Source organism: Notechis scutatus, chromosome 1 (genome assembly GCF_049901735.1).
Source record: "Notechis scutatus isolate UNSWTSFEM ecotype Mainland chromosome 1, rNotScu1.2, whole genome shotgun sequence".
NCBI lineage: Eukaryota > Metazoa > Chordata > Lepidosauria > Squamata > Elapidae > Notechis > Notechis scutatus.
In genome coordinates this window covers 202,272,104-202,288,461 of record NC_142009.1, presented here as the reverse complement: position 1 = coordinate 202,288,461, position 16,358 = coordinate 202,272,104, and the positions used below count along the sequence as shown (strand labels likewise).

Sequence of the window (16,358 nt, the reverse complement as noted above, 5' to 3'; positions counted from 1 at the left end):
TCGACAATTTTTGATTCTGTCATCCCTCTAGTGATTCAACTTTAGTTTAACAATCAGTATTCTTTTGATAGTTCCATTTTTCTTCTCTTGTATCTTTAGGTTTTTTGGCCTCTTGGCTTGGAAAAGGAACCATGTACCTAATGGTCACAAAGCTGCTTTTTCAATATTTCAATCATTCCCCACCATCCAGTCAGAGCTGAAGAAGCTTCTTGGTTGAGAAACGAAACGTCTTCAAATAAAAACTAGAAAGTCCAGTTGCCTCTTGAAAAAAGCACCTTTGGCACAACCATTACCTGGGTGACAGAGAATCTCCATAGACATGCACCTGGTGGCCATGTATGACCAGAATAAAATATCATTATCATAAGGAATAAGGGCTGGCATCTCCTATCTTTCTATTTTATTCATCCCCACCTGTTCTTGCTTTGTTGACTTCATAAAAGGAACTATTTTGCACCTACCAGTTTCAAATAGTTAAGTGTGTCAATGTGTCTTCACTATGATAGCAGCTGTGGATTAAGCCCAGATGGCTTGACTTTCTAGGCTGTGAGAGTTGGTGGTAGCATTCACACAATTTTTTTCTAAAAGCTTTGCCCTGTGGCAATATTGGTACACTTACTTGTTCTTTTTTCCTCTCTTGAGATCCTTCAGCTTGGTCTTTTGATCTGCCTTTTAATGCAGGTTTCTGGCTTTTTGTACTTGGAGCTTTTACAATACAACTGTCAGTAGAGGCTTGGCAGCTAGGTTGCTAATTAGAGCTACTTCTGTGATTTACTTTGGGCTTTAATAAGTGTAGAGACATCAGCTCAGTGGATTAGACAATAACTCAGAAGTGGGTTTAATTCACAAGGTAGTGCGCCCTTTACTGTAGTACATTTCCCTGTAGTATCTAGTATAGCTCTTTTTATAGAAAACAAGTGTCAGAACCATATTTGCACTTTGTATATGCTTATCAACTGTTCAAAGTTACAGCATCACTTACAAATGGTCTTTGCACGTATGCCTATTGCAGCATACTCATACTTACATGATCAAAATTCGGGCCCTTAGCAACTGGCATGTATTTACGATTACAGGATTATGTGATCACCATATGCAACCTTCCCGACTGGCTTCTGATAAGCAAAAGTTAATAGATTCGTTTAACAACCATGTGTTTCACTTAACAGTTGCAGTGGTTCAACCATGGCAAAAAAAGATGTAAAATTGGGTGCAATTCAGTTAACAACCACGTTGCTTAGCAATGGAAATTCTGGTCCCAGTTGTGTTCGTAAGTCGAGGACTACTTGTATTGTATCCCTGGAATAAAGTACAACCATATCTAGAACTTGTTGACCTGTTCTTGGTGGTGCTGGTGGAGCCTAAACAGATCCCTTCCTCAGAAAGACTTTTGGCCCTGATCGAGTGCTCTCTGAAGACTTGGCCCTTCAGAAAGATCTTAGATGTGTCTGGGATCAGTTTCTGAGATCTTGTGCTTTGGTTTTGCATCTTTTTTTTTGAGCATGCTAATTGAGGTGGAAACATAATTATGGCAGAACTAATAACAGGTAATTTAATAATGTCCTGCTTAAATTTAGTATGCAGTGGTTCTTAGACAGAGTAAGAAGACTTTAAGTTGCCTCAGAGAAAAATGTCTGAAAAAATATCTTTGTTATTAGAGCAACGCCAATTGAGGGATAATAAAGGCAGAATTGTGTGTCTGCCTCACACATTGCTTCATTCTCTTTAGATATAAAAATGCGCTGGTCTAGAGAAGGGTGGGAATGGTGGAGGAATAAATTCCATTATCAGCATGATCGTAATTTAGAGCAATCATTTTTACAGCCTAGGCATTGTTGTAGGTCAGGCTTACAAGTGATAACATCCCATCTGATTAGAATTTAATTTTTGTCTTTCTTTTTGTAGCGAAGGGCAAATTGAAAGTACTAAACAACCACTTCTATCCTATCATTAAACATTTAACCAAAATACCATTGAAAAAACTGTGCCAGCTGCAGAAAATCCAGTCTAAAATGTACTACATTTTGAGAGTCGGCTTATCGGTGGGTGGTGCATTTTTCATGCTATTTTTGTTTATAATTTGATGGTGGTCTTATCTGCGGACGGGCTTATATGCATGTATATGTGGTACTCTACTAAATATAACTTTAATGTGCTAAACTGGAGTGTTTAAAAGAAATCACCTTTTTTTGTAAGACTACTCGCACAGTTTATGAGAGCACTAAATCTTCCTCTTCTTTGGCTTTCATTGCCAACCAACCACTAATCTCTTTGGATTAAAAACAACTCAGACAAGCAAAATTGCCAGCATTTTTAAAACAATAGCCCACAATGGACTGCAGGATTCTAACTACTAAATAAAATATTGGGTATAATTGGCCAGCGGTGTGAGCATACATGTCTAAGACATGGATTTTGGCTTCATTTTGAAGGGCTCATTACGGCTTTTATGATGTGTGGATTTTGAAATGTAGCAGAAAGAATGGAGATGGCAATACTAGCCGGAGATGCAACCTTGCTGTGCAAAAAAAGAATGTGCCACTTCAGTTGAAGTTGAGTTAAGCTTCCCATTCATGTTGCATTGGGGAATGCTTCAAAAGGGAGGATTAGATGCGCATAAATAATAAACAGGGAAACTACATTGCAGGCACATATGTGCGCCCTGGGATCTTGTTACCACTGGCTGCTTCTGGTGAATTTCCATCGTGTAAGATTGTCCTGCCCAATCATTGTGTGGGGATAATGTGTGTGTGTGTACAAGGAGAAATACACTCTGTGGCCAATTTAGGTTGATACTGACTTTCTGCAGAACTGCTGAAGATCTTGAGAGAATGTCTATTGTAGCCTTGCGATTCAGTATTGTTTTTAAACAGGAGATGCAAGATGTTTTTCAAGATAAAAAATGGCAAGAAAAAAAAAACTCCAATAGGAACAAAGCAATTGTTTTCTTGTTGCAATCACGTTTCGTAAGATGAAAAATAAAAGAGATCTGACATGCTTGGTGTCCAAGCTTGGTAGAACTGATGTCTGAGGATCAGTGTTGGTTTTCAGTCTTATTATATCACCTGAATTATGCAGGTATGGGGTTATCTGTTGATTTCTTACCTGTTTTTCTTTCCTTGTGTGTTTCTTAGATTCCTGGGCCTTCTGGTGACAAGGAGAACTTGATTTCAAGCCATCTGCATGTTTGATGCACCCTCTCTGCTATGGAATCCTGGCCTACGCTGGGCTGGCTCCTCTTCCTTAGCTTAATTGCTGACTGCCTGAAGGGAACACGAGCGCGAGACTTTACAGTGAAAGATATTGTGTACCTTCATCCTTCAAGTAAGACTTGTGAAGCAGGTCATAATGTATACAAGGACTATGGAAAGCTCAAAGAATAGAACCAATAGAAACCACAAACAGGAGAGCACAAATGCCCTCAGATTGCTAGCACATAAGAAATAAAGCAAAAAGCCACTGCAATTTGTGTCTATGCAGTGCTGGGTTTCGCATCAAAGCTTCTTTCTGTCTGTGGCCTGTCTACTGGAAAAGCCAAAGGAGCTTCTGTCCCTTAATTGCTCTTGGACAGAAGCTCCTTTGGGCTATGTTGTGGGTAATGTTCTCTGGTTTGACTTGCCAAAATTTATTCTCTGCCACACTTGCTAATAAGGAGTTCGGTAAATCATCTTGATGATGCAAATGATACGTTCTCTGCAGCAGTTGCTAGATTTTTGCAAGCAACCCAGAGGAATCTCCTCATGCTACAGATTTTGTGAGAGGTCTGGGAAAGAGTGGCTGGATTTCTTTGGCTGAGAAGCTTGTAGAAATTCATCAATTTCCTTCAGCATCATTGGACAAAGTTTGGCCTGTGTTGTTGAAAAAGTCCAAAATGCTGTAAAACAGTGGTATATAAGCAACCTGGTCACTGAGGTAAGTGAAGTGGCCACATAGCTTTGGAAGAATCTTTGAGAGAGAGCCTTTTTTGTTGAAACAAAACAGGTCCTTGATTTTGGGGGGATGCTCTGAAAAACAGGCTAGTCCAGTGATGGTGAACCTTTATGTTATGGTGTGCCGAAAGTGTGAGTGTGTGCGATAGCGTGCGTGTGTGCGGGCACACACAATGCAATGCGCCCCCTGCACATGCGCGTGCACCCCCCTTACCTGCACTGCGCATGCGCGTGCCTCTCAGCTGATTTTCGGCCCTTTTGAGGTCTTTTTCACCCTCCTGGAGGCTCAAGGGAAGCCTCTGTAGCCTTTGGAGGCCGAAAAACGGGCCCATCTCAGCACTTCTGGTATTTCCGGAAGGCCCATTTTTCGGTCTCCTGAGGTTGCAGAGGCTTCCCTCGAGCCTCCGGGAGGGCGAAAATGGCCTCAAATGGGCAGAAAATGAGCTGGGAGGTGCGCGCATGCACAGTGCAGGTAAGTTTGGCTGGGGTTTGCGTGCCTAAACAAATGGCTCTGTGTGCCACTGTGGCACACGTACCATAGGTTTGCCATCACTGGGCTAGTCTATGCAGAAAGTAAACACTGTAGCTTCCTAAAATATTAAGGAAGAGTATAACTAGGGGGTGTACTTTGTGCTATGTCACTGCTTCCCAAGTGCTGTTTAGAGCTGTAGTATTGATTGATGGTGGTCATGGGCCAGAAGTAATCCTTTGCTGGAAGACAGTTCTTAGTAACTAGGTAGGGTTCCTGATATAAGTTAAATGGAATTTATAACAGAATAACACCGTTGGAAGGGACCTTGGAGGTCTTCTAGTCCAAGCCCTGCCCAGTCAGGAAACCTATTTTAGACAAATGGCTGTCCAATCTCTTCTTAAAAACGTCCAGTGTTGGAGTACCCACAATTTCTGGAAGCAAGCCATTCCACTGATTAATTGTTTTAACTGTCAGGAAATTTCTCCTAAGTTCTACATTGGTTCTCTCCTTGATTAGTTTCCATCCATTGCTTCTTGTCCTGCCTTCTAAGTAAGTCCTGATTAGAAATGCTTGTTAATTTAAACAACTTTTATCCAGGTTGGCTTCAGCTTGTTTAAATAAATTTAAACTAACCACATTTTACTGCTCTTTACGGTGAATAAATAGTAAACTGTTTAATAAAACTCAGTTAGCAAATCTCGCTAAGCACCTTACTCTTGCCCCTACCAAAATAGCTACATAAAGGGGAAATATTCACAGTTCAGTCTCATTAATGTGATGCTGAATTATGGTTTAGCATTGTATTTAAACCTGGCTTTTTATTGCAGAGGAAACTTTGTAGAAAAGATAAATATAAGAAGCCTAAGATATGTACATTTGACTATGAGCTCTAAGGTGTGCTGTTCGTTTTCTGCATGGAACTTGTACCTAATTCTAAATTTAGTGTACGAACTCAGTACTCTGATGATGGATAGGAGAATTTAGAAAAGTCCGGGAATGCTTATTTGAAAGGAGAGATTATTAGGACAGAGAAATACATAATGTACGGGGAAGAAAACATGGGAGAAGGGAAGAGAACAACAAGAAATCAGGTAGCCTTTCTTAGATCCAAACTTTTCTTTATAATGTGTAAAGCTCAGTTATATCCTCCCCCACCCTGAATCAGAAAGGGTTGGCTAAACATGTAGGATTTATTTTTGTGACGGGGGGCTTTTCTTTTCAGCAATGCAGATCACAGGTAGGAAAACTTAATTCATATAGAGGCACAGGAGGGAATAAATAGTTCGTTCCAGGTTGGATTCGATCCTGCATGTTATTTGGGGGTTATGAAAAGGCACAGAAGTAGATAACAATCTATACAGGTAGTCCTTGACTTACAACTGTTCGTTTTAGTGACCTTTTGAAGTTGCAGGTGATCCTCACACTTACAACCATCGCAGTGTCCCCACAATCACTTGATTAAAAATTCAGGAGCTGGACAACCGGCATGTATTTATGATGATTGCAGTATCTCGGGGTCATGTCTTCGCCATTTGCAACCTTCTAAGCCAAAGTCAATGGAGGAAGCCAGATTTGCTTAATGACCACGCTGTTCACTTAACAACTGCAGTGATTCCCTTAAAAATCATGACAAAAAGGATGTAAAATCAGGTGTGACTCACCTCAGCAATGGAAATTCTGATCCCAGTTGTGGTTGTAAGTCAAGGACTGCCTGTATAGTAAATGCAGCATGCAATTTGTCCCTTAGTGTGGGATTGGCAAAGTTCTTTTTTGTCCCAGTTTGGGCAGAATAAAAAAGGGACAGGAAATAAATACTATTGCCATGCAGATCTACTCTACGTTGTGCACGTAATATTCATACCATCTATTTGGATATTAACTATAATTTCTATGTTCTCTAGTCATCATGATTTTACATGATGCCAAACAAGGGTAAGGCCAGTTTTCATAGACAAGTGAAATATCTACAAATCTCTTTCTTTCTTTCTTTCTTTCTTTCTTTCTTTCTTTCTTTCTTTCTTTCTTTCTTTCTTTCTTTCTTTCTTTCTTTCTTTCTTTCTTTCTTTCTTTCTTTCTTTCTTTCTTTCTTTCTTTCTTTCTTTCTTTCTTTCTTTCTTTCTTTCTTTCTTTCTTTCTTCCTTCCTTCCTTCCTTCCTTCCTTCCTTTCTCTCTCTCTTTCTTTCTCTCTTTCTTTCTTTCTTTTCTTCTTTCCTTCCTTCCTCCATCCCTCCCTCCCTTCTTTCTCACCTTCTTTCTTTCTTTCTCTTGTTCTCTTTTCTTCTTTTCTTCCTTCCTCCCCCCTCCCCCTCCCTCCCTCCCTCCCTCCCCCCTCCCTCCCTCCCTCCCTCCCTCTCTCTCTCTCTCTCTCTCTCTCTCTCTCTTTCTTTCTTTCTTTCTTTCTTTCTCTTTCTTTCTCCCCTTTCATTCATTCTTTCTCTCTCTCTCTCTTTCTTCTTTCTTTTTTTTTTTTTGTAAATTTTATTTGAGTTTTCACAAAAAGAAAAGAAATACAAATAAAACATCTTTTTTGAAAGCAGCATAATCCCGGGTTACATTTCTTCGTACAGACGCAAATTCAGGTTCATGCTCATTTTTATATTCTATTCCATATCTTATTACTATTTTACATTTTCTACATAGCTTCTCCCCTCTTTTAATTTTTTCAAATGTTATTTTATTTATTTCATCTCAATTCAAATCATTATATTTATATTTTTTGTCTGTCCTGTTTCAATTGTCTATTATCTTTTCTCATTAAACAAAATTTCTCCTGTAGTTACTGATTGGAGTATGACGCCTTTATATCTTTCCCCTAAAGTTGTAACACTCAATATAATACATAACTTCCATTCGGATTCTGCTTGGTACATTCTTAAACTACACACTGTACTTGAAAAAAAAGAAAAAAAATTATTATAAATGTATATAATTAAAACAACATTCCATTCCAATTCAATTCTATCATTAATATTAATATTCATTAAAGTTTTAACATTTTTCACGTTACTTTTCAATTAAATATCGTACTTCTATGGGAACAATTATAAACTTTCCATAGTTAATCCCCCCCCTTAACTTATATTTTATAAAACATTGACTAATTAAAATGTTCCCATTCCTAATTCAATTTTCTCATTTATTTTATTTCATTTGTTTTATTCATAAACATTTCACTAAATTACACTAACTATTTTATCCCTCATTCTAATCATGTGTTGTTTTCAATTTTCTAAAGTTATTTCTATTACAAATATAACAATACAATCTTATGTACCTTTACAGAATCCCTTTTTCAGTTAGATTTTCACACATTATCTCTAAATAGGTCCTGTTTCTTTATATCTTGCTCCGAACCTTTGTAACTTCTTTTCCTTTCCTTCTTCCCTCTCTTCTTCTCTCTCTCCTTTTTACCTCTTTGTCTCTCTACCTCTATTTCCCTCTTCTGTATTCCCCTTTTCTGTTGCTTTCCAGTATTATACTTATTTTTCAAATTATTTTTCTTTTCTTTGGTTGTTTTTTTAAGTCTTAAATTTTCTATTCTCTTTCCCCCCTTTCCTTTTTCTTCCCCACATAGAGTTACTTGTTCATTAAAGATGGTTTCTTCTTTGTCCCAGTCTTCTTGTTTTGCAGTCTTTTCTTGTTGTTTCTCATAGTTCCAGATCTCCATTTCTAAGAATTGAAAAACGAAGCCAAAAGAACCCTTCCCTTCTTGTGCATCTTCTTTGTACTTTTTAAGTTCCATTTTCAATTCATCCAGAAGTGATGCCATTATATAAATTTTTAAACAACCACCCGATTGATTTTAGTCATTCAAATATAATAACCAAAAATCCAAAAGTCACGAAATAATCCAAATACACACAAACTGTTTCTTTTTTGCTCTTTCTTTTTTTTCACTTTCTCTTCCTGGGGTTACTATTTAGTTGCAAAGTTTCAGTTAAAATGTATCTTTTAGAAGTCTTATTGAAGTTTTACTTTAGATTCTTTTAAAGTCCAGGCAGTCTCCTCCCTCTTCCAGATCCTGCCCTTATTATTTTTCTCTCCCTTCCTGCTTATAGAAGAAAAAGTTTTTAATGTCCAATAATCTTTATTATCCCTTTGGCATTTTGTTTTATTTTCAGCTTAATTGCCTATTGATGCCAAAGCAGATTTTTCCGATTTCTTATTTAAGTCTCTTAGTTGTCAATATAGGGAAGGAGAGAGAAGAAAAAAAAAGCCAAACCTTTCCCTTTTCACTTTCTTTAGCTGCTTCCGACACTTCTTTGGGAGCGATGTTATTTTTTGTAAAATTTAAATTCCAGGGTACCTTAGTTGTTGCTTTTTCAACTTAACCCGGTCAACCAAAACTTTCACTTCTTATCTTCCTCCTGCACGTTCTTTTCCGGTTGAGTTCTTCTTTGAGGTGGCCATTTCTGACCACCGCTGCAACCGCCTTCGGGAAAGGGAGTAATGGCCAGCTGAGGAGAAGAGATGCGGCTCTCCTCAACCCTGCTGGCGGTCTCCCCCCTCTTCACCACCTTAGCCCCGAAACCAGCCGGCTCGGGGCGCTCCAGCAGCGAGCCCAGACAGAAGCCGCGCACGGTCGCAGATTCCTGTCTGTCGCCGAAGCCCTTCAAACCGGAAATCTCTCTTTTCTTCCTTCCTTCCTTCCTTCCTTCCTTCCTTCCTTCCTTCCTTCCTTCCTTCCTCCATCTCTCCTGTCTTTCTTTCTTTCTTTCTTTCTTTCTTTCTTTCTTTCTTTCTTTCTTTCTTTCTTTCTTTCTTTCTTTCTTTCTTTCTTTCTTTCTTTCTTTCTCTCTCTCTCTCTCTCTCTCTTTCTCTTTTCTTCTTTCTTTCCTTCCTTCCTCCATCTTTTCTTTCTTTCTTTCTCTTTTCTTCTTTCCTTCCTTCTTCCTTCCTCCATCCCTCCCTCCCCTCTTTCTTTTTCTCTCTCTCTCTCTTGCTTTTTCTCTTTTCTTCTTTTCTTCCTTCCTTCCTTCCTTCCTCCATCCCTCCCTTTCTTTCTTTCTTTCTTTCTTTCTTTCTTTCTTTCTTTCTTTCTTTCTTTCTTTCTTTCTTTCTTTCTTTCTTTCTCTTTTTCTCTTTTCTTCTTTCCTTCCTTCTTCCTACCTCCATCCCTTCCCTCTCTTTCTTTCTTTCTTTCTTTCTTTCTTTCTTTCTTTCTTTCTTTCTTTCTTTCTTTCTTTCTTTCTTTCTCTCTCTTTCTCTCTCTCTCTCTTGCTTTTTCTCTTTTCTTCTATCCTTCCTCCTTCCTTCCTTCCTCCATCCCTCTCTTTCTTTCTTTCTTTCTTTCTTTCTTTCTTTCTTTCTTTCTTTCTTTCTTTCTTTCTTTCTTTCTTTCTTTCTTTCTTTCTTTCTTTCTTTCTTTCTCTCTCTCTCTCTCTCTCTCTCTCTCTCTCTCTCTCTCTCTCTCTCTCTCTCTCTTTCTTTCTTTCGCCTCCCCCCTCCCTCCCTCTTCTGTCTTCTTTACAAATTGGCTTGTAAGGTGCATTGCTGTTCATCAGTGGAGTTAATAGCCAGATATAGTTACAGGCAATTCCAGACCAGAGGGCAGTCTCTTTTTCTTCGTTTAGAATAGCCCTTTTACAGGAGTGTGCCCTTTTGCCCCAAACCACAGTCTATCGGACTTATTAAATTCTCTAATCACAAGCCAAACAAGAGTCTCTCACAGCTGTACCATTGTTAAAAAAACTTTCTTTCAGTATAAGTCTTTCTTTCTTCTTCTTTTTCCTGTTTTTATCTTAGCAGGAACAAAAAGTACAAAGCATTCAGGAGCTTTCATAGCCTCTTTGTCTCTAGGCATACACTTTTGTACATGTAGGTACAAGATGGAACATCAGGCAGGTGTAATTGTGGCGCTATCTCTCTCCATACAAAAGAGTAGCTATGATACCTCTGTTCTTATATACGAACTTAATTCAAAGGCTCTGAATGGACAAAAAAACTTAGGGTAGCAGTGTTATCAGTCAAGATGTTCTATTTCCTGGAATATGGTCTCTCCGTGCCTCTGAGACACATAACCAAAGCTGTATATTTGTGCTACAGTGTGTGCATTTATATAGTGCCTTTAGGTAATTGACTCCTGGCAACTGCAGTTTTCTTAGCATGGTTTTTCAGAAGTAGCTTGCCATTGTCACCTTCTCATCTGAGACAGAGTAACTGAGAGTAACATGGTCATCCAGCTGACTTCCTGCCTAAAGTTGAGACCAAAACTCCTGGATTCTACTCTGGTGCCTTAACCACTACACCAGAGTGATTCTTGTTAAAAGTATTTACATTTCATTTAAGGGTTTCCTTAAATGCAACGCAGAGTAAGCAAATTTATCATTTGTCAAACTAGCATCCAGATAAAATAGTGGAATAATCCAGAACAGTAAAAGTATAAAATAATTCAGCTTCTTATGATCAATTTGGCATTTCTTAAATGTTTTCTGGTCGTTCAAGTTAGTTATATTTGGAGCCAGATAATTATTCTGAATCATTTTGTTTATCGAGCCATCGTTTTCCAAAGTTTTATTTTCACACGATGGATCCCCAGGCAAACATTTTTAGTTAAAGGAGATACATTGCCTGTGTATAGCATTTTATAACTTAGAATTTATTGGCTATAGGTCCTGTCATTCCATGAATGGTTTTGTCCAACAGTGGCTATCTATCAGCAGAATGGACATGCTGTTGGAAAGATTCTTCCTTCCTTTGCAGCTCCATTAAATCATTTGTGAAGACTAATGGGCCTCCTTAATAGCACTTAGACTTATGTACTGCTTCATAGGGCTTTACAGCCCTCTTTATATGGTTTACAGAGTCAGCATATTGGCCGCCCCCAAAATCTGGGTCCTCATTTTCCTGACCTTGAAAGAATGGAAGGCTGAGTCAACCAGGATCGAACTGCTGGCAGTTGATAGAGTTAGCCTGCAATACTGCCATGTTTCACCAAACTTGGCAACTTGAAGATGTGTGGACTCCCAGAATTCCTTAGCCAGCCATGGTTGGCTGGGCAATTCTGGGAGTTGAAGTCCACTCATCTTCCAATTGCCACGGTCGAGAAACATTACTTCATTTTCACCACTATGCCACCACTGCTCTCTTAAACACTGTTCTCTAGTGTCATGCAAGTATTTTCTTTATTTTTGTAAAATATACTAACAGTATCAAAATGAAGCAATTAATATCCTCCAGTCATTTTATTCACATAGCTTTCCCTTTCCCTCCAGAACCTCCTCTAGCTTTTATCCCCATATGATTAACACTCAGTTTAGGGGTTGTGTTTAGCCCGAGGTCACTCTGGGAAGTGCTGACACTAGCTAGCACCAAACCCACTTCATCACACTAGCTTTCTCCCAATCTCATTCAAAAATTACCCTTAAAATAAAAAAACTTAAGCTTAGTGTTGGAAGAAATTATGAGAGGGATGGAAGCTTGGTCTTCTTGTTACAGAAGAACTGGAAGGAAAGACATGGGTATTTGTGCTGTCATACATGTATTCCCATATCTTTATAAAATTGCAATGCAATCCCTTGGGCTATAAAAAATATAACTGAAGCCTCTGACACCTGTTTCTACCCGTTGTTTCTGTTTAAAATTATAGTTCTTGGTAGTGAGGCAGAATATACCTTCTTCATATAACATTATTATAATATCTTCATACAACATTATTTACCTGGAAACAAGTGCAATTCATAGATAGTCCTCAATTTATCATCACAATTCGGATAGCAACTCACATCACTGAGCGATGCATCATTAAGTGTGTTGTGCCCTGGTTTGCAACTTTTTTGTGTGAAAGTCATTAAGGAAATAAAGCTGTCATTAAGCAAATCAAGCTTCCTTCATTGGCTTCACTTGGCAGAAGTCAATTAGGAAGGTCTCAAATGGTAATCACGATCTCAGCATGCTGTAAGCATTGTAAATACATGCTGATTGCCAAGTGCCCGGATTGCGATCACAATACTGCAGCGACACTGTGATGGACCTAAGTGTGGGGCCTGGTTTTCAGTCACTTTTTTCAGGGTGGATGTAACTTTGAATGGTCGCCAAATGAATGGGCATAAGTCAAGGATTACCTATAGATGAAGACATGGAGAATTGCTAGCTGAGGTAATGGGAAAAAATGTTCAAAGACTTTGGCATTGGAATCAATCTCCCTAGCTGTATATTTATAAATATTGGAGGTTTCCCACCACCACCACCACCACTTTAAGGATACTGCATAAGGATGTACAGCTTTTTTTCATCTTTTGTTTGGGAGATACTGGTTTATTCTTAGATTATAGTACTAAATTATGGGAGTGTTCCAAGGTCCAGGACACCTTTTGTCTACTAAGAATATATGAAGTTGATATTGGCTGCTTGCCACCGTACAATCATTTTTCTCATGAGGAAGAATGAAGTCAAGATTGATGCTTTTGTTGAATACAATAGCCAGTGTCCACACAAAAAGGCAATTCTTTTTGAAATAAAAAACAAAACAAGCCCGGCTAAACCTGGCAATTGCTGTATACAGTAACTATTGAGAGTTTTGCAGCGATAATTCAGCGCCAGAAAAATAAACACAGATAGCTGATGCTTCATTTAACATCTTTATAAACATAAGCAGATTTTACAAACCAGTTGTAGATTTCTCCAACGTGGAGCAAACTCAAACAGAAACATGTTGCAAGTTCAGAGCAGAGCTCCAGTTTTCAGCAAGCAAGCAAGTTAGTTTCATCTTCAATAGACAGACTCAGAGCTCAACATCTCTGCAGAGCTTAATATAGAGCCAGGTGTAGGCTACTTTTTGTTTCAGTTTCCAGCCTAGGCTACTTCTAGTTTCAGTTTCCAAAACAGTCCTCATTGGCTGACTTAGTTGCTATGCCTGTTCATTGGCTGACCTTGTTACCAAGCTCTATTCCAGTTCATGAATATACTCTTGACAGTTACACACCCTGTTTTATATATAGAAAGGTATTGCTTAAGTCGAGCAAATGTTTGGAGATCTTAGTAAAAGTTTATGAAACAGTATCTTTCCATATTGCATCTTCAATCCTGGTGTTCAAATATTCTTCCTCTTCATGTAAAACAAAACATTTTGCCCCTTTTGTATATCTTTGCATCCATTGAGCTATAGCTAGGATTAACATAATGGGTAAAATTAACACAAGACTTTATAGATGTATCTCTAACCCTGGGGCCTCTTAACCTTCAAATGTTGTTGATTTAATTGCTGATACTTTAATGAGTGTTGTTTGTGTAATTAATTGCCACTTGGTATTTTTTAAAATGAGAATGGAAAGAATTTAGGGAGCTGAAGTTGCTGAGGGTACAGTGCACAATAAATTCATAATGCATATTTAATATTTGTGCTATCTCTCTCTTTTCTGTTCTAATTTTTTTTAAATGTGGTTCTACTGTTATGTATACTCCATGTTTCTGTTTCATTCAGTTCTGCTTGCATTTGACTAGATATGCATAGGATGCATGCTATATCTGTAGAAGAGCAGGGACAGCTGGGGGGTAGAGTTAAATGCATCATCAGTTTAGAGTCCTTACATTGCCACAAGAGATCCATGTCCACCTTCCCTTGAATTTTATTGGCCCTTTTCTAGCACCAATGCAATGCTGCTCATTAGATGACTAGATTTTTATGCTTGAATAAATCTTCCATGCAGCAACCTTAGAAATGGTCCTGATTCTTTGCACTTGACAATATCTGTAGTAAAAGTATGCTCTGAGTTTGAAATGTCACCTGTTGCAGAGATAGCAATATCTCTTCCTTGATCCTGTACATTAACACTATCAGGACTTCAAATTTCTCGTTGAATCAAGAGTTGGTTTTCTCTCTCAACTCAATGACTCTGAATGAGCAATTGGTCCATTTGGAATTTTCAAAGTATTCTGTAGCTGTTCTCTCTAATGACCCTGATAGCCATCGGAGCTTTTCACAAAGCAGCCATTAGCAGAAGGTAAATAGATTGAGATTATCTATTATCTCCTCTTCACTCTCTCTCAACTCCCAGCATACTCATTACCACTCATACTTTATGTTCACCTTCCCCCCATCCTACCATCAAGACAAGTGGAGATGCTATTAAATAACTGGCCTGCAGCCACCCATCGTTTAAAAAAAAAAAAAACATTTCTAAGAATGCTTACACAAGCTATATGGGTCAGAAAGGCATTGTTATCAATAAAAAGTTCAAAGTCAGAGGCCAGTGCTTTGCTCCTGGGCAATCAAAGTTTTTATTTGTCTTTTCTTTTGGTTAAAATAGCTAGAAAAAGACAGAATAAAAAGGGTACCACATTGTCTTGCCCTGCAGTGGCAGTACAGTTTTGTTGCATAGATTACTATGGTTGGTTTGTAGCCAGGGGCTTCTTTTTTTGGGGCGGGGTGCCAGTCTGATAGCAAGAAATGTAGGCAGGTGGGATCAAGCTTTTTTTAAAGCAAAGGCAATCAGTAGGTTAAAAAATATGAGTTATATAGAAGTGTTGACAAAAATTGATGATGCATAGCCAGGAAAAGACTAGAAAAGAGACGTGTTAGAAGCCCTCAGAGATATCTAGGACTCATATTTGGAAGAGTCTGAATAGATTTTCACAGGGTACATAATAGCAATAGCATTTAGACTTATATACCATTTCATAGTGCTTTACAGCTATAAGTTCCAGAAGTGTAGATGTTGGATGGATGTTAAGATAAATCTCTTAATAGCAGGGCATTATTTCTTTCTAGTGGAGCTTCTGTGCCAGTTGACAAGCTGTGCTTATTAATATTTTAAAAATTTCCAAGTGAGAATGGAAAATGGGACACGAATTTGCTATGAATTATGTTAAGCTATGATTGAATGACCATTAGATCAACATTTTGGAGCCAGTGTGATACAGAGATTAATATGTTGGACTACAGTTGGGTAGATCCCTGTTCAGGTCCTCTGTAACTGGGAAAACTCACATATGATGTCACTTGCCTCATAAGACATCTTGGGATAAAACAAGATCATTGTGTGAGCTGTACTGAGATTCTATAGATCGTGGTGTCAAACTCACATCGTTATGGTGGCGTCACGTGACATATCAGGACTTTCTCCCACTTTGCTAAACTGGGTTTGGGCATGGCCATCACGTGGGCCATGAGTTTGACAGCCCTGCTATAGAGAAAGCAAACTATGTTAACAAATATATTTTTCCTATCCTGTCCTGTTTCTTTCTATTATTTTTTCAAAAAATGGTGAACGATATGGTATCCAAATCTACTTCGTTGACTTCTTCAGAATCTTGGTTTAAATGTTAAATGTTTTATCTATCTCAATAAGAATCTTGTTAAGACGGTGTGTGTGTGTGTGTGTGTGTGTGTGTATGTATGTGTGTATCTATCTATCTATCTATCTATCTATCTATCTATCTATCTATCTATCTATCTAATAGAAATATATATATAACAGAAATATATATATAACAGAAATATATATATATAACAGATATATATGTATAACAGATATATATGTATAATAGATATATATGTATAACAGATATATATATATTATATATATGTATAACAGAAGCCTGATGATGGCAGATGAGATTCTGCTGAAACGTTGCTACAACTTTAAAAGAACTACAATGACGTGGGAAAATACCCGAACCAAGCCGAACACCATACATATATATATATGTATATATATGTATGGATGTATGTGTGTATATATATACCGTATATACTCGAGTATAAGTCGACCCGAATATAAGCCGAGGCACCTAATTTTACACAAAAAAACTGGGAAAACTTATTGACTCAAGTATAAGCCGAGGGTGGGAAATGCAGCAGCTACTGGTAAATTTCAAAAATAAAAATAATTAATTGGGGAAACGATCTTACTATCTCACGTCGCCTCGGGAAGGGAAAGGCAAAGCGCTTTTGCCTTTCCCTTCCCGGCTGGGGCTGTTGGGAGTCGCTGCCGCCTGCCTTCCCTTCCCGGCTGGGG

The 16,358-nt window shown here is 38.2% G+C and overlaps 1 protein-coding gene across 1 annotated transcript in view; it reads left to right on the top strand.

The window, feature by feature from the left end:
* Positions 1 to 16,358, top strand: part of LYPD6 (LY6/PLAUR domain containing 6) — a 68,717-nt gene that overhangs the window by 45,322 nt on the left and 7,037 nt on the right. Inside the window, exon 3 of the mRNA XM_087950056.1 lies at positions 3,135 to 3,324. Within this exon, the coding sequence (XP_087806182.1) occupies positions 3,207 to 3,324 (118 nt within the window). The 5' untranslated portion in view covers positions 3,135 to 3,206. The remainder of the gene's footprint in view (positions 1 to 3,134; positions 3,325 to 16,358) is intronic.